Genomic DNA, 19,474 nt, shown 5'->3' on the forward strand with positions numbered 1-19,474 from the left:
GGGGGGGGCGTTATGACATAGGGCCATGTGCTGCCACCAGTTGAGACTTTAGGGGTCCACTGACATAGGTTCTCTGTGGCACATTGCCTGGGGAGATCTGATTCTTAGAGGACTTCCTTTTGTCCTTCTTCTTCTTAGAAGACGAGGACTGGGAAGGTTTTTAGGGACACAGGAAGAAGGAGAAGTCGATGGCCAGCAGCCTCTGGTTCCTTCAGCCATTGGCTGATGTCTGGCAGTGGACCAGCAGGAACCATGGAAGTATGAGTCCCAATGGACCTCTTCCTAGCTAGAGACGCTGGAGGAGGATGAGGCACCTCTGGTTGGGGGATGGGGACCAGTGTCCATAGCAGGTGGGGAGCCAATGCTATCGAAGAGGGTGTGATGAAAGCATCAGAAGGGGCCCCAACCATCTGGGGTGCCAGGTATCGGCAGGAGGCTCTGAGGGTCCACGGTATGAGGCATAACAGAGGAAAGCACTGTCAACAAAAAAAGCAACCACGATGTGGTTGCAGTGTAAGATTGTGTCATTTGTATGGGATTAAGACGCTCATACTTTTTTCTGGCCTCTTGATATATGAGCTTGCCCACATCTTATACTCCTGGATTTTCTTCTCACGCTTAAAAATGGAGCAATCTGCTGAGCAGGAAGAGTGGGGCTCACCACAGTTTACAAGATAGGTGGAGGGACAAAAGAAACATTCGTGTGCAATGGACATCCACAATCCCTCCAGACTGAAAATTGAGACTAAAATCATGAACCAAGTCCAGGCAGGGCCTGCATCAAAAGAACCATCCAACGTAAAGTCAGTGGAGGGAAGAGATAGTCGAAGTCTTGGTTTGCAGCACAGAAAGAAATGTAGTGTTGTAAAAGCTGGTGCCCCACGGTAGCCAAGTACATACTCACCAAAGAGTGGTGAACCTCCTGGGTGGGAATGGGGATGGGTGAAGGAGAGCAGTAGTGGTAGGGGTTAGGGCAGGTGGTCAGCATGCTGTAGAAGAAATGCCAAGTATTGAAAGGGAAATGCCATTCTAAACTGAAGCCTATGCTCTCATTTTTTGTAAATATTAAGTGAAGCCCATCCACGACCACACTTGCATCATGACCGCCCAAAAAGATCTAATGTCAATTCTAATTTGGTTAGCATCTAAAAAGAATTCCACTGAACATGGAATTAAAGCAGCAATTTATGTTCACCTGACTTGTTCACCATTTGTAACTTTCAGAAATGTGTCACAAGTTGTGAATTTTGATTAAAACACCATGTTAAAACTTGCTTCTTTTGCCAAAACACAGTGGAGTTTACATAATGTCATGTCACTAACATGTTGTGCAGACATAACTGCAAGAGAATGAAGAGACAGTGGTTTATTAAGTTTCTTAAGTGAGGAACTGTGGACAAGTATGGCCAATAGCTTATGAAAGAGCACATCATCGATACAAAAATAAACATGTAATATCTTCACTTATGTTGTTCCAAAACCTAAACCATCTCTCATTTCACTGGCTACTGATGGCCCTTAACTATATTCTTTCAGTGGAAAAGTCTCTGGTTAGTGGAATAACATGGTTGATAAAGAAGTTTTGCATAATAATCATATGGCAAAATACTCTCCCCCTTGCTTGCAATCATTTGCTACAATCTATTTTTGATATCACAAACCATTTATGAAATATGAGGAATGTTATGATAATTCTTTCCGGCTTTATTGACTGTACGAGCATTCGCAAATGACAGTGTTACCTAAGATCAGTTTTCTTGAGACTGGTGACAGATAGATACCTCCACTGAAGCTTAAAAAAGTTCAATATGTTAGCTAAATTTAATATGCAGCAACACATTATGTAATGTGCACCAAATGCAAAATCATAGCGAGCACCACTTTTCATTGCAAACTGTATCAAATTTCATGCGGCGTCCTACTTAATTTCAAATATCACAACAACTATAACCATTAACGAAGTGATGGGCAAATCATCATGAAGTTGACATTTAAATCTACAAGTAATGAAAAAATGAAATATTTTTACTGAATACATCTGCAAAATCATTTGAGAAAGATTGCAGGTCATGTGCCTCGATTCTGCCATTGCAACATGTTGTTAGCTGACTAAAGGCAGGCAAACAACATTGGCCTCCCCTTGAGCGAATGAACTCGCCCAGAGCTTCAGACAAAAAAAAGGTCATGATGCATCAACAACTGTACCCTGTGCAGACTCTAAGTGGGTGAATTGCGAGAGCCACACACAGAGCCTTTAAGGAATCGCTACAGCCAATGACAAAGTCCACATGATGGTATGCCTCACACTTCTATGCTGTTATTTATGACACAGAGGTGCCTGCAAGTGCTAGATAATTTCAGTTAGCTCATCATTTGAATTTATATGCATAAATACTGCATTAAATCCAATGAACCACCAACAATAAAAATAAGTTCTCTACCTTAGTAGTTTACAGCGCACCCCTGACATCAAATGAAACATTAAAATACACCTCACAATCTACATCTACATACATACTCCACAAGCCACCATATGGTGCATGGTAGAGGGCATCCTGTACCACCACTAGGAATTTCCTTTTCTGTTTCATTCACACATATAGTGAGGGAAAGCAACAGTCTACATGCCTCTGTATGAGCCCTAATCTCTCTAATCTTATCTTCATGGTTCTTACACAAAATGTACATTGGTGGCACATTCTGTAGTCAGCCTCAATGCCAGTTCGCTAAGTTTTCTCAATAGTTTTCCTCAAAAAGAATGTTGCTTTCTCTCCAGTGATTCCTATTTGAGTTCCTGAAGCATCTATATAATACTTGCATGTTGTTCAAACCTACTGGTAAAAAATCTAGCATCCTGCCTCTAAACTGCTTTATTGTTTTCCTTAATCCAACCTGGTGTGGATCCCAAACATTCAAACAGTACTGAACAACAGGTCGCACTAAGATCCTATATGCATTCTCCTTTACAGATAACCCATGCTTTCCTACAATTCTCACAATAAACTGAAGTCGACCATTTGTCTTCCATACTATGGTCCTTCATATTTCATACTGCTTTGGAATGTTACACCTAGATATTTAATCAATGTGACTGTGTCAAGCAGCACACTACTAATACTGTATTTGAACATTATGGGTTTGTTTCTCCTACTCATCTGCACTGCATTAACTTACATTTTTCTACATTTAGAGCTACCTACCATTCATCACACCAACTAGAAATTTTGTCTAAGCCATCTTGTGCTCTCCTATAGTCACTCAATGATGACACTTTCCCGTACATCACAGCACCATCAGCAAATAGTCACAGACTGCTGTTTAACCTGTACACCACATCATTTAAGTATATATAAAATAACAGTGGTCCTATCACACTTTCTTGCAGCACACCTGACGATACTGTTGTCTCTGATGAACATTCACCATCGAGGAAAAGATAGTGGGTTCTGTTACTTAAGAAGTCTTCGAGCTACTCACATAGCTGGGAACCTAATCCGTATGTTTGTACCTTCGTTAACAGTCGGCAGTGTGGTACTGCTTCAGTTGCTTTACAGAAATCATCGAAAATAGAAGACAGGTTTGCAGCTAAATGGGTAAGTGCTCACATTTCAGTAAGTACGGCACAACAGCAACAATACTGCATGAATGGAGATAGCACAATGAGTCTCTTCACATAGCTAACATGTTTCCTTGGTTGCTGTATCTGCTAATGCATTCACCTGAATTGGCACCATGCCTTGGTACCCAACAAAATGACTATCAAGTCGTTTTGAAAGTTAAGAAATTTATCTTTGATATTGCAATACTATTATCTTCTGATGACATGTGCAAACATCATGCACAGCTCTCAGAGAATTGAGACAGATGTGGAATTCAATTCCCAGATCATGTCACACACACTCCAGTGCTGTCAGAATTTAACAGAATAAAACATAGTAAACTCTTTTGGAAGCCACATTCTGAAGATACAGCCGGTTGGTTGTTTGATTTGTTGATTCAGGGTAGGGGACCAAACGGCGAGGTCATCGGTCCCATTGGATTGGGGAAGGAAGTCAGCCATGCCCTTTCAAAGGAACCATCCCAGCATTTGCCCAAAGCAATTTAGTGATTATCACAGAAATCTTAAGTCAGGATGGACAGATGCAGGTTTGAACCATCGTCCTCCAGAATATGAGTCCAGTGTGCTAACCACTGCACCACCTTGCTCAGTGAAGATAAAGCTGGAGAAAATGATGGTGCAGCTAAGGCTGTCCCCTGCTTTTACATAGTAAGTGAACCACTGTAAAATCTTGGCACACTTAAATATTTACATACCTTATCTTAAATATGTAGTCTGGAATGTAAAATTTCGTGATCTCCATTAAATTTAAAATTTTCCTTGGTTTCACTAGCAACCAGGATGCAATCCTGTTCCAGCCCCACACCAAAACATTTACGTTTGCCACATTAATGCTTTGTTCCAATTTCAAATGGCATTGTTGCTCACAGGTGTCTTCTGTCTAAGACATCCATGACTGTGTGAGTAGTGGTATCTTTATTGAAGGCAGGCAACTTTTGTCATGCCAGTAAGACAATTTATTTTAGAACTACTGGTCTAAACAGAAGCCTTTGGTGTAGCTAGAGTCCCTGATTGGGACATTTCAAACTGGAAATGAAAGGTATGGGTGCATGAATCTCATTAATAAGTGTGGTCAGACCTGGATGTGCATTGCACTTTTTTGTTATCTGATGTAATGATCCCTGTAACACCTAATAATGTGTTCCAGTGTTTCAAAACTGGTCATGTGAATAAATAAAGACAAAATGTCCTGAAAGTCGTTATGGAAGTCTCAATCATTGTCTTCTGCATATATTGAGTTGTAGACCCTAATAAACTTTGTTAAGATGAATGAAACCTTGCCATAAGGTATTTAGTAGTACTGGAGGAGTGTCATTTCAAGTGAAATGGCCACATAAATTGCCTGATTGGAAATAACTAATTGAAATTTATCCATAGAATTCCAAAGCTACATTCACTCTGTGGGATTTGTCATGTTTATTTGTGTCGGGCACATGTAGCCAATGAGGAGTGGCAAAAGTTGCAAATTCATGCAACACGTGCCTGCATCAATGATGTTATAATTCCGAGAAATACTCTGTCCTGGAAGATGTGCCTGTATCTTTTCAATTGTCCAAAACACAGCACAAATCCCAGATAGATTTTCTACTGTGCATGTGTATCCATGCATCGTCAAATGCAAGGCATTTCAATGACTCACATCTTTGTTTTGGATAAAGAATTGGATAGTAAAATTCACAAACTGAAATCACAATTCCTCTGTTAATTTAACAGATGTTCATTCTTGAAGATACCAGGTTCGGACAGAGATGAATTGTTTGTTGATATATCTACAATTCGCTGATCTTCCCGAAGGATGTAATAAACCAACACTTTTGCATTATTTCACTGATTCTGGATTTTGAAATCCTATGCATGTACATTAAGGAGCTTTACGAATCTCCAGTATCTAAAAAGCTTAATGTAATGGGAAGTTTTTCAGCAGCAGTTACAGCTTCTCAAAAAATTATATCTTTTAATGTGTAGTACTGAGACCTAAAAAGTCCATCATAGACATAAAAATAAAATTTTTGAAAATCCTGTATGTCTTGAACTTTCAGGTCACTCATCACTGAACTGTAAGCTCTATGACAACACTGTTTACGGAGAAAATTACACACCTATTACCTTCATTGCTTTCTCTGATTATTCTCCATTTTTACAATTATATTCACAGTGCAAGCACTAAGAACTAGAAGTTCTGCGTCCGATGCCATGTTCCATGCAATTGACCGGCTACATGTCACCAGCGAGAATGCTCAGTTTGGCTACTTCTGCTGGGCATGTGTCGCTGAGCTAAGTTTCTCCGGTGCCGGGTACAAGTCTCTGTGACAAACCCATCAGTGTGAACATTGTTTAAGAAAGTGTCCCCCCCCCCTCCCCCCTTGAAGAAGCTCACATATCAAAATCTTATTTCATCAGACCTTAGGTATTGTTCAGCAATTCAAGAACATTACCATGTTGGATTAATGGAAGAGGTGGAAAAGATTCAAATTAGAACTGTGCAATTCATCAAGTGTTCATTCAACTAACAACACTGTGCTAAAGATATTATTCATTAATTACAGCAGGAGAAACTACAAGAAATGCATTATGCATTACAGAGAGCTTACTCTCAAAATTCCAAGAGCCCACAACCTATCCAAGTTAAGAAACTTATTACTTCTTCCAACGTGCATCTTGTTAACGGCCAAAAGTAGAGAAATTTCATCTTACAGATAAGGGTACCAACAATTTACATTCCTGCATATTACACACAAATGGAATAGGAAAGTCAGGCAATGTTTCTGGTACACTACATACCCTGTGCCACACTGTTTGGCTGCTGATAGATTACGAATAGAAATGTAGATGTATGCCCTTGACATATTACTCAGTCACTTAAATAGTCTTCCTCTGCACTGCACTAGCTCTCAAGGTCCATCACACCATCCCGTTCTGAGATTAGAATGTGGAAGTTAAAGGCAAATTCAGGAAGATAAAGTATTCCTGGGAGATAGTAGCCAATGCTAAACTGTAGTCATCAGTTACAGGCTACGCTACACAAGGAGCATGACGTTACCAGAAGTTTCAGGTCTAGTACAGGAATTAGTCAGCAGATGAAGGACTGAGAGTATTTATGTATAGATTTCAGAAAAGCAGGCCAAGCAGTAATAGCACATGTGGCAAATAAGACAATGAATAAGAATTTCTAATATTACAAGGCATTGACCTGGACCTAATGACCTCATTTACTTGCAAAACTAATGTGTACTTCGCTGAGCTCTATCGTATCACAACTGCCTGTGTCTAAATAATGCTGAAAGGCAGGAAGACCTTTTTGAACACAGCTGCAGACAGTACTGGTGACAGTTCACTTGGCATAGGTTGCTCTGGTACATTTTGAAATTATTGTCTGTATCTACTAGACACAACATATGTTTCTACAGGAAAAAAGAATATTGGGGATGGGTTTCCATGTTACTCATGGTTGAATTCCTGTTGTAACAGTGGGACTCTATTAAGCACAAATCCAGACACCAGTAACAGTAAAACAGGCATTAGCATGTCTGGCAACAACAGGTTCAACTACAACCACTCATCCCATAAATAAGGATAAGAGCAAAATCAGTTGCCAAGTATGAAGGCTATTCTTTTTACTATCAAACATTAGAAGAAAAATATTAAAGTACATAGGCATATACTGGTATAGTAATTGCAAGTAACAGCTGTGCACATTAGAAGGCTTCCTAAGTGGTGATATTACAGAAGTTTCAGTACTATGCATTAGTGAGCATTAGTTACAAGATGCACAAACATGCACTACTGGAATATCTGAGTTTTGTCAGACATTTTTGAGTGTTGACTTTTGCTAGTAAGGACTTTAAATTGAAAGAAATAAGTCCCCAAAACGTGAAATACACAGAAAAAGATTCATTCCCTCTCTCTCTCTCTCTCTCTCTCTCTCTCTCTCTCTCTCTCTCTCTCTCTCTGTGTGTGTGTGTGTGTGTGTGTGTGTGTGTGTGTGTGTGTGTGTGTGTGTGAATTAACAGAAAAAAGTAGTTATATTGTACACACAGTCAGGACACAGAAGAGCCCTTACAGTGGGGGAAATGGATTTTCACAGAAGAATGTCCTACCTGCAGTACAGGATGGAGAAGAATCAGTTTTCCTGTCTAGAAGTGAAGGATCACTGGTAAAAAAGTTTTATTAGCTGCTGGATAATTTAGAAAAAAATTAAAAGTATGATTCTACTTGATAACTTCTATGACAACATAAAAAGCAAAAATGGAAAAAACAATCAAGATATCAAGATGTTCATCTCTTGACTAAAAATCTCTTTAACTGCCTTGGGAGGGAGTGAGGAGGGGGGAAAGAACTAAAGCACCAAGAAGGGGAGGACAAAACAAAAATTAAACTCCACAGACTGAGAGGCATGTGATGACATTCCAATGAATACAAAATCAGGTTAAATTGACAAAGAGCTTGGCCATATGAGCCCACTTATCAGTTTGACATTGCACCTCTCTGGACTGGATGTGTGCTCTGGTAAGGGTGTTATATAATGAGGTGACAAAAGTCATGGAATACCTCCTAATATCATGCCAGACCTCCTTTCACCCAGCAAAGTGCAGCAACTTGATGTGGCAAGGACTCAATAAGTTCAAAGCCCCTGCAGAAATATTGAGCCATACTGCCTCAATAGCCGTCCATAATTGCAAAAGTGTTGCTGGTGCAGGATTAAGTACATGAACTGACCTGTAGACTATGCCCCATAATTGTTTCATCGGCTTCATGTCCAGTGATCTGCATAGGCAAATCATTTGTTCGAACTGTCCAGAATGTTCTTCAATTGTGAACAATTGTGGCCCAGTGACATAGCGCACTGCCATCCATAAAAATTCCATCATCTTTTGGGAACATGAAGTAAATGAATGGCTGCAAATGGTCTCCAAGTAGCCAATCATAACCATTTCCAGTCAATGATTGATTCAGTTGGACCAGAGGACCTAGTCTATTCCACGTAATCATAGTACACACCATTATGGAAGTCACCACCAGCTCGCACAGCAACTTATTGGCAACCTGGATCCATGGCTTTCTGGGGTCTACACCACACTTGAACCCTACCAACAGCTCTTATCAACTGAAATGCAGACTCATCTAACCTGGTGATTGTTTTCCAGTCATCTAGGGTCCAACCGAAATGCTCATGAGCCAATGAGAGGTGGTGCAGGCGATATTGTGCTATTAGCAAAGGCACTCACATCCGTCATCTGCTGCCATAGCCCACTAATGCCACATTCTGCCATGCTGTCCCAACAGATACATTCATTGTACATCCCACACTAATTTCTGTAGTTATTTCATGCAGCATTGCTTATCTATTAGCACAGACAACTCTACAAATTCTGCTCCTCTCAGTCATTAATTGAAGGTAGTCGGCCACTGCATCATCCATGTGGCAGCCCATCCACGTGGAGGTAATGCATGAAATATGGTATTATCAGCACACTCTTGACACTGTAGATATTGGAATATTGAATTCCCAAATGATTTCCAAAATGCAATGTCCCATGTTTCTAATTCCAACTACCATTCCATGTTCAAAGTCTGTTAATTCACAATGTGCAGCCGTAATCACTGTGGGAACCTTTTCATGTGAATCACCTGAGTATAAATGAAGCTTTGCCAATGCACTGCCCTTTTATACCTTGTGTATGTAATGCTACAAATATTTGTATATGTGCATATCGCTATCTCATGATTTTTGTCACCTTAGTGTAGAGTCACTGTATCATCACCTGAGGCAAGTTGGCCACAAATGTTGTAACTAAATCTTTATATCCTGGATACTCACACTGGGCTGGCATTGAAGTCTGAGCTGGTTCATGCTTGTTCTATCGGGGACAGATCTGGGGATCTTGCTGGGCATGGGAGCACAGCAATATTATGCAGACAGTTGATAGAGACCCATGGCATGTGTGGACCAGCACTATCCTTTTGAAAACTGGTCAAGGTTGTCCATGATGTAATGTTGTGCTGTCAGAGACCCTCAATCACTACCTGCTGTGGCACGAAGTCATGCCTGATGGCTCCTCATATCATGATGCCGGGAGTAACACCACCATGCCACTCCAAATCATTGGAAGAACGGATCTTCTCCCCATCTCACCCCACCTCCTTGCGGACAGTGGTCATCCAGGGTCATGCAAAATCATGATTCATCACTGAATACAATGCAATGCCAGTCATCATCAGTCTATGTTTCCTTGTCATGGCACCATCCAAACACAGCCGTTTATGATCTGGTGTTAATGTCAGCCCATGTATTGGAAAGTAATTCCCTAGTCCAGTTGCTACTGGTCTCTGCCCAATGGTGCTAGACTACAAAGAACGTTGCATACAGTCTGTTACTTGTTTTTGGATAACACATATGTGAAGGGGTTCAATCTGTTTGTTGCACAATACACAGATTCCTGCTTGTGGTGGTCAGACATGGTCAACCAGAAACTTGATGACAAATATGCTTGCCTTCACAGTCCCATACAGTCTAACAATGGGACACTGTCACATCTGGATGTCCCAATAATCTGGATATTCCACAATTTGACCAACCAGCCAAATGGAGACCCAGAAAGAGGTCACTTTCAAACTCTGTCAGGTGGTGTTAATGCTACACAAGCACACAGCATCTCCTTGCCCTTCACAGTGGTATGATGCTGTTCACGTCCCTTATACACCCTAGCGGGCCTGGTAGTAACCATAAACATGAACAGCACTCATTCACTCTGGTGGACAGTGTATCTGGTATAGAGTATTGCAGCTCTAATCGTTTACACACACTGATGGTGAGTGATTGTTTGAAGATACATTGACATCCGATCATTTTTTCTTTCTTTCTTTCTTTCTTTCTTTTTTTTTTTTTTTTTTTTTTTTTTTTTTTTTTTTTTTTTTTTTTTTTTTTTTTGGCACTGTAGTTGAATGCTGTTTAGAGCAGTACTATGCCTGACATTCTGGGAGAAGAAATTCAGGTACTGCACTCAGATAACTGCATGACTACTTATGAGGCTATGGAGTAAAGCAAATGTTTTGATAGGGTTTTGACTTATTTTGGTTTCAAAACTGGTTGTAAATAAGATATTATTCCTTTACACTGTGACTGTGGAGATAGCAACAAAAATAATTATGCAATAGGCTAAATTATTTCAAAAGGTAGGACAAAGGTTTCTTTTTTTCTTTCTTTGTGCTTTTGAAAGATTTGTACCCAAACATTATCTCACCTGAACATTTAAATCATGAAGGCCATCATATGCTACCTTCAAAACAGTCCCCACATCACCTTCATGGACCTCCTCATAACTTTTACAGCAACGCACAAGCATGCCTTCTGTTATGTTATCACGTACATACATGGCATACTCATCATTTGTTAAAAAATCTGCTCGTTGATTATAGCCAGTTGTTGATGTAACCTAAAAAAAATTAAATATTCCAAGATAAAATAAAGCTCTTGAAAACTTTTTATTCCACAAATTTCAAAATCTTAAGTACATCATAAACTGAAACAAGCTGATGCCAATACAGACTCCTTCGTTATTTTGAACATATTACCATTTGATAGTACACAGCACTGCCAACAACAGTTTATGAGTTTAACAGAGTCATCTTGAATGTGAGTCTAAAAATGAATTAAAACAAGACTAACATAATGCACAGTCAACACACTGACCAATAAACAGCACAACATAACAATGACAACGATTTATCAAGGTGTCTCAACTATTTAAAACTGTGGAACACTTTATTTTTAAGTACAGTTTTCTCTCTATGTAAAGTGAAATTATACTCACATCTGGTGCACCAGATACCACACCTGATCCCAAATTTTCTGATGCAGTGTCAGAATCTGATGACATCTCATTAAAAGAAGAGTCAGAATCCGATTCAACCAATGTGTGAGATGGATGCTCAAGAAGCCAGCCAACAACTGTTTCAGGACTTGGAGGGACTTCACTGGTCAAACCTGAAATTAAACACAGCTTACCATAATATTTAGCATTAACAGAAAGCATGTAAAAACTCAAAGCACCAGATAACATGAAAGTAATCTAATGAGCAAACCTAAGAAAATATGAGACATACCAAAATTTAAAAATCATCCAACAATGTTACGTAGTGACATGCATTCTGTCTGCATATTGTTAATATAAGAATGTAACGAGAAAATGTACTTGAAAACACATTCCTGTACATTAAAAGTAAGAGACTGGTCAATAATGCATGGTTCACGAACCCATATGCAAGATCAGAGCGATTTCTTTAATTGTTACATGGCAAACTTCAATTAATTATTTTAAGTGCTACTTAAGAAATGGTATTCTTCTCTGTAAACTTGTATTTCAGTAGTGTATAATAACAACAATACTTTTAAATTTAATTATCATATTTTGTTGTCTGTCAATAATATCAACAGTGGTAAAATAAGTTGTTAATTATGTGTTCCATAGATCACTGGCATAATTTTTACAGTAATAATATGAAAAAAGTCAGTTTACCAGCTATGCATACATTACTCGTTTATATGACTTCATGTAAATGCGGCTGAATGCTGATTCTACGCAGGTGAGTTTACATAAAGTAAAAACTTTTAATTTCAGAACACAACTAAGTATGTAATTCCTTTCACACTACATACACTACAAGCTTTTAAATGTATTAATGTTTGTGAAAACTAAAACATAATTTTTTTGAAAATGTTTTACTCTACACACTGTACTTAGAACCTCAAAACATTTTAGCATTGAATCTAAGAACCTGATTGTTTCTCAAGATATTTCCCTTCACAGTGTCTGTCTACAATCCCACAATGTGTCACAGTGTTTCTAGACTGTGATACAAAAGTTGCAACCCAGACACTCTCTAAGCAATGTTTTACAAGTATATCTCAGGCGAATGTGCAGGCTATGGAAGCAGTGGTACCTAGAACGCTATATACAGGGAGAGAGTGGCCATAGGTACAATCACATGTGACTGGCTGAGCCGCTGTGACACCATGTTTATGCCACAGGTATCTCTCAAGTGCTATGTTTGCAATGCTTTTCAGAGTTAGATTACTGTTTTGAAGATTTTTGGAAACAATTAGAAGGTAATTTGAGTTATTTACTGATTTGTTGTGCACTTTGTATGTGTTCGCACCCTACTTAGACAGCTTTTTGCATGAAATTTACATGTGTGAGCTTAAATATGAGCTCAAATAAGAAAGTATTTTGTTATGAAATCACTACTGTTTTGAAGTAAGCATAATAGCAGTGGTACCATATGTAGTTGACCACCTTTAATTCATTCTGCAGACATTCAGAAACGATGCCAGGTTGTGCTACTTTCAGATGTACCAACAGAGGTGAAGGTGAATTTCGTTTGCTTGTATTTCCGCAGAATGAGGAAAGAAGAAAGCAATGGGCTGTTGCAGTAAACGGGGGTGATGTAATACACACAGGAGCCTTGTGGAAACTGACGAACTACTCTTATCTACGTGGAGTAAGTGGTTTTAACTTTCCAACTGCCTACAACGTGAGTTGTAAGTTAGATGTTATTGTGAGATGTGACATTTGGCCTGTGTATTGACTGTGTGCAATTTTTCATAGCACATCTAATTCTTATAAGCATAGAATTAAAATGTAGTTATGTAGCAGATGTCAACATATTCTTGTCATTCCAGATGACTAGACTATTTGTTTATCAATTTATCATTGCTTCTGTTTGGGCAGGAAGCTTCACACATTTTTTTCAGAGCTTGTCTCTCTTTTTTCCCTCTAGTATATTTGGTAAACATGTTTTTCAGATATCAATTTACTACAGCTCCTTTCTTTTCCTTCTTTATTACAGAAACATTTCACTGATGACCAGTGGGAGAAAGTGAGGGTCAATGGCAAGAGGAAGCTCAAATCCAATGCCATACCAACAGTTTTTTCTCACATAGTACTAAAGGTTAAAAGAAGGAAAATTAAACTACACCATCAGCATCCAACTCAAGAAAATGAAAGCAGCAGTCCCACAGCAGAGACTGTTGCAGAAATCTAGCAGCAGTGTGATGAAGATCTCATGTGTAGTGTGCAAGACAGTGATATAAGTGAACCAGTAGAATATGAACTCACAGAAAAATTACATAAACTAGAAGGTTACATTCATGTTCAAAAGACAGATTTCAGCTCTCAAGGAGGTCAGCTGTCTTACTTTGAGGAATATATGACTAAAAAGTAGACTCTACAGTGTGTGTCACTCAGTTCCACATAAACTAAAACCACTGTTTAATGACATTCAACTGGAGAGTTTAAATAAGAAACAAACTGAAATGGACAGCGAGTAGTGTGAAAAAAGCTCTCCACTTGAAATTTGCATATGGTAGCCAAGGATTTGATTATTTAATTAGTTCAGGTTTCCCATTGGCATCACAGCATACACTAAGGAGGAGACTTCAAGATTTGAACTTCAGTTCTGGTATTCTAGAAAAAGTCTTCACGCTTCTCACAGAAAAGGTTGAAAGTATGAGTGAAAAAGAATGTGATTGTGTTCTACTGCTTGATGAAATGTCAATTACTACAAGCAGGGAATTTGATGTGGGAACAGGTGAGTATACTGGCCCTGTTACCCTTCCAAGCCATGAAGGTGTTGTCACACATGCTTGTGTTTTTATTTTGGGTGGTATCTCTTCCAGTTGGAAGCAAGTAGTGGCATATCATTTTACTAATAATAATGTAAATGGTAAAGTTTAGTGTGGCATTGTTTTACAAATAATTAAATGCAGTGAACATATAGGACTAAGTGTACAGTGTGTGACATCAGATATGGGTGCTGCAAATCAAAGTATGTGGAGACATTTTGGAATTGTTCCTGGAAAAAATTCTGTCATTCAGAATTAAATTTTAAATCCTGAAGATGCAGGTAGAATAACACAATTAATTGCAGATGTGCCACACCTTTTAAAAATGTTAGACAATGTTTACTGTCCAACACGGTTATAAACATTCCTGAGAGGATAAGGGACAAGTATAAGTTGCCATCCACAATTGTTGACTGTAATCATATTAAGGAACTACATTGCTTTGATCAGGATAATGATTTGAAACTTGCTTCCAAGCTAACAACAGATGTAATAGAACCAAATAAGTTGATCAAAATGAAGGTTTCTGAGGCACGTACTTTTCTCTGCCACGAAACCAGTTGTGGTCTAAAGTTTATGTCTTCTGAAACTGATACTGCTGAATACACAATGACAGCATGGTTTGTTGAGATATTTAACAAATGGTTTTCAACAATGACTTCTAGGCATCTAATTACTGCCATCAGCACCTTCAATCAAGAAAGGAGGAGGCTATCACATTGCTGAACGACGTTATGATGATATTTGAGCAGATTGAAATTGGAAAATTCGGTCACTGGAAACCAGTTCAAAGTGGTGTGAGGCTGTCTACACAAAGTGTACTTGATCCGCAGGAAATCTTTTTACACAAGAATAATTACAAATTTTTGCTGACAGCTAGATTAACATCCCTGTAAATGTTTTGTTTATGGGCAATAAAAATCAATCAATCAATCACAAGATTGCCTATAAAATATGTTCTCCTGTGTTAGAAGTATTCAGAAGGTTCCCACAGCACTGCTGTTAAAAAACAATTTGAAAACTATTTGTGTTGCTCAGTATATCACAAACGTATGAAAAGGATCCTATGACAAGAGTGATTCTGTCTACCTTTCAAGTTTTCTTGACCAACATTCCATTACACATCCCACATCATCTGTAACTCAGCCTGTTTTTAAGCTTCCAAAAGGTTGGAAAGAGCATGAACTCAGTTGTGAGGATGACTTAAGTAACATCGAAAGAAATGCATTATATCATATTGCCGGATATGTTATAGGGAGCGCAATGAAATTTTACAAGCTATGAGAGAAGTGCCTGAATGTAGTAGCATCATGTGCCAGACAAACCATAGCTTAGTGCACTTTTATGAATAACTGGAAGTGATTTTTAGGAATATTGCTCCTACACTTGAAAACTCACAGAATTTGAACTGTTTTCAGTTTGTTATTGATAAGTTTCATGGTGATGATCAAATCCAAGGAGTCCAGTTTCCTGATTGCCACAAAATTAAGTTGAAACTGGTGAAATGATTTGTCAGATTTCGCCTGAAGATATTCTGACTGAAAATGAAGAAGAATATGTGCTTGAAATGTGGCCATGCTATGGCCAGCAAAACCTCTGCTACGCATGGACTGGCTCAAAATGTTAGGTAGTTGTAGTGAAACTGATCTGTATTATGTGACAGTTATAAGAGATTGTTTCTTGTGCTTCAGCTCTGAAATTTTTCTGGGCTGAAGGACTGTGTTTCAGTTGTATCTAATGACCAATACAAGTTTCATAACACCATCAGATCTCAGAATAACAACACCATTTTAACCAAACAAGTAAAATGTTTTTAACCATGAGCAGTCACACAGATGGTCCAGTATTTGTGGTGCATACATTATAATTTCAAGGTATTTGATGTGCTGGTCCTATATCAGTTGGTCAACAACATACACAGCAAAGAATTTAATGTCTGGGACTCAGATCATTTATGATCAGATTTACAAAATCAGATTTCTTTGTTATCCTAAGTTCATTGTTTTCAGTTTATCTGTGTAGTTCTGTTATTTATTGCCTATGTTTGTGCTACAATAGGTACAATTATTACTTCAGTATTTCTGGTGACTGAGCAGTAAACAAAAAGTTGCTGTCATCTGTGAACAGTATTGTTTCTGTTAGTGTGGAAATTTATGTGTAATCGTTAATGTAAGCTTGGAATAGTATTGTACTCGATGCATAGCATCCTCCATATTTACGTACTCTTCTGAGACATGCTTGCCAATACAGTTAAATGTTTCAGTAATCCATTCCATTCTGTTTTCTAGGTAGTGTAGAAACCATTTCCTCACTACCCTCAACATTTAAGCATGTCAAGTTTCTTTAACAAAATTTGTTGGTCTAGTGGCTAAAAGGTTAAATGGTGCCACCACATATGTTTTACATTTTCTAAATCTGAAGTCAAATCATTCTTTACTGAGAAGTCTGCTGTAAGTGATTCATAAGCCTGTTTTTTGAATAGTTTTTACTACCTTTGTGAGAGATGACAGTGCTGTGAATTATTGTAATGTCCTACATTTTGACTGCCACCTAATCTGTGTGCACAGGAAGAAACTTAGTGTGTTTGAAATGTAGAGGATTTGTAATTGGGTATCAGTGGTATATTAACACTGTCAAATAAAGCCCTTTCATCCTATTAATGCATTCTCTTGGCAAGTACACTGTTGTTTAAAACTCTGGGAGTTTTATTTTTTATACTAAACACTAAATTACCGACTGTGTATTGCTAGACAATACCACAAACACTAGCAGTAGCATAGAGTTATATGGTGTACAATGGCTTGTATTAGTAAATTCTGTAGTAGGTAAGTGTCACCACTGCTAAAGCATTTGTTTATAAAATCTACCAAGTTCTTAGGATTAAGTATCCCACAACATTTTTTTAATATTTAGCTACATTTTAGCTTCTTGTTATCAGTGTCTTGCTGGACATTATTCCATAGTATTAATTGATATGTGTATAATGAAAACGAATTTCAATTACTGTGCCCAAAAAACCTGTATGTCTATATTGTTTATGCACTGTATGATGGGTTTCGTTTCTGCTGTTTAATTAAAGCCTTAATAAGGGTAATGGTGTCTGTTGTTAATTACTGACAAATAGAGATATTGCATTCTATTTTACTCACTACCTTTCATTGCCTACATTCGTATTGATGTACATTTTGTTCTATATCTGTTTGGGTAATTCTGTGTGTTCGTAATACATCTGAAGATACTTGAAATTTCCAGAGGATTTCCTGTTGCCAATAGTCACACTACTCCTGGACAACATAATTAAATATTTCAGGAAATACTTCACCAAATAATTTTTTGAAAAATGTCATGTACTTCCACATTTATACATTCATGTCTCATTATGTTCCACACTTCCTCTTCTTTCTGCCTTTGACTAAAATATCTGTAAGGTGGAGGTAGTGTTTTCTGTCTGCTCATAATATTAGACTCCATTATATGAATAAAATAAAACAACCAGTGCTAAATGAAATGAGAACAGATTGTTATGAGTGTCCTGCTGGACATTATTCCATAGTGTGAACTGACGTCAGTGCAATGCAAACGAATATCAATTTTTGTACCTAGAGAAAGAAGCAGTGAGCAGCTCACAAGTACACCCCCCCCCCCCCCCACTCTCTCTCTCTCTCTCTCTCTCTCTCTCTCTCTCTCTCTCTCTCTCTCTCTCTCTCCTTTCTGTGTGCCAGTCTGTCCCATACTGCTTTTTCTGTCTGCTGAACACCGACCTGTCCTCATGTGCATTTTTTCCTCACTGTGGGGTCTATGGACCAGTACATCAATGCATCTAATCTAATTCAGTACTGTTGATAATGTCGTCATGTGGATAAGAAACTATGTAGGATGGCAATGAGAACAGCTTATGAAAATTCCAGGCCACCTCAAAGCTATGCACTGCATAGGTCAGTTGGGAGGTGCAATTCTTCACTGATGACTGCAACCTGAATATTCATATTCTGTGGAAAAAGGGAGTGTATGGCCATTATTTGTAGTAGACCAAATAGAAATTTTTCTATACGGATCTCTTGTTTCAAATTTATTCCCCCTTGCTGCATTCTGTAATGTCCAGTCAAAAGGAAGCGACCTAAAACTTGATGTAATTGAATGCAGGACACAGCCATACTGAAGTAAGTCCAGACAGATATAAGTGCATTGTATATTATAGGTTTGTACACAATCTGAAAGTTTAAAGACACCTGAAAAGTCTGAGCAGCGCTTTAAGATGCTAAACACTTGAGCAATGCTCATGCTTTACTACTGTCGTCTTTGTAGTGACAAATGGCTGAAAATATATTCTGCATCATCTAATGTAGAAATAGGCTGAGGAATTATGACTAAACAACAAAAATTCGCAATCGCAATCAGTTGTAACAGGAAAGGTTGGTTGGTTGGTTGGTTTGGGGAAGGAAACCAGACAGCGTGGTCATCGGTCTCATCGGATTGGGGAAGGATGGGGAAGGAAGTCGGCCGTGCCCTTTCAGAGGAACCATCCCGGCATTTGCCTGGAGTGATTTAGGGAAATCACATAACAGGAAAGGAATATGAATTAACACACATTTGTGTTGTTAACATCTTATCTCTTACAGAATCTCATAATGTAGGGTAGCTACTAATTCCTTAATTGCATATGTTCATAGATTTTTTAAAAGGTTAATCCTATAACCAAAATTGTTTGCTTCTTTACTTCAATGAAGTAACCCTCAGTTTCAGGCACCTGTTCTTGTTTCCTTGTAAAACCGTCGCACCAACAAGCATTGCAATGTACTGATTTTTTATGTACTACATTTCTTTAAATTTTCGTGCCACAAGTTTTTATGAAGTCTTACTGATAACAGAAAATTTGTGACGTCAATTTCAGGTTATTTGTGGACCAGAACACAAGGAATTTTTGTGTTTCACTATTATCATCGCCTGAGTTTTGACACAGATAAATTATTAACACGTTTTTCACATTTGTAGTTGGATGCAACAGCACTATTAACTTGCAACTTTTTGCTGCACAAATCGTCTTTGAAAACTTTTCCGTTCTGTGGCATACCACGTCTGCAAATTTACTGTCTGAATTGAGATAGTAAGATTTGTTAGAATTAGTTTTCTTGTTACATTAGTTCGTTACTGCAGTGCATTTTACATTGTCTGATATCAATAATGTTTCTTAATGGTGAAGTTACTCATGAGAAGCGTTCAGCCTGTGAGAATGT

General features: G+C 38.3%; 1 protein-coding gene across 1 annotated transcript in view; it reads right to left on the bottom strand.

Annotated features, from left to right (window-relative positions):
• LOC124723043 (E3 ubiquitin-protein ligase HERC2) overlaps nucleotides 1-19,474 on the bottom strand; it is an 819,840-nt gene that overhangs the window by 360,862 nt on the left and 439,504 nt on the right. Inside the window, exons 45-46 of the mRNA XM_047248222.1 lie at nucleotides 11,431-11,603; nucleotides 10,861-11,052 (exon numbers count right to left, since the gene is read on the bottom strand). Coding sequence (XP_047104178.1) covers nucleotides 10,861-11,052; nucleotides 11,431-11,603 — 365 coding nt within the window. The remainder of the gene's footprint in view (nucleotides 1-10,860; nucleotides 11,053-11,430; nucleotides 11,604-19,474) is intronic.

This window comes from Schistocerca piceifrons, chromosome X, assembly GCF_021461385.2.
Source record: "Schistocerca piceifrons isolate TAMUIC-IGC-003096 chromosome X, iqSchPice1.1, whole genome shotgun sequence".
Lineage (NCBI taxonomy): Eukaryota > Metazoa > Arthropoda > Insecta > Orthoptera > Acrididae > Schistocerca > Schistocerca piceifrons.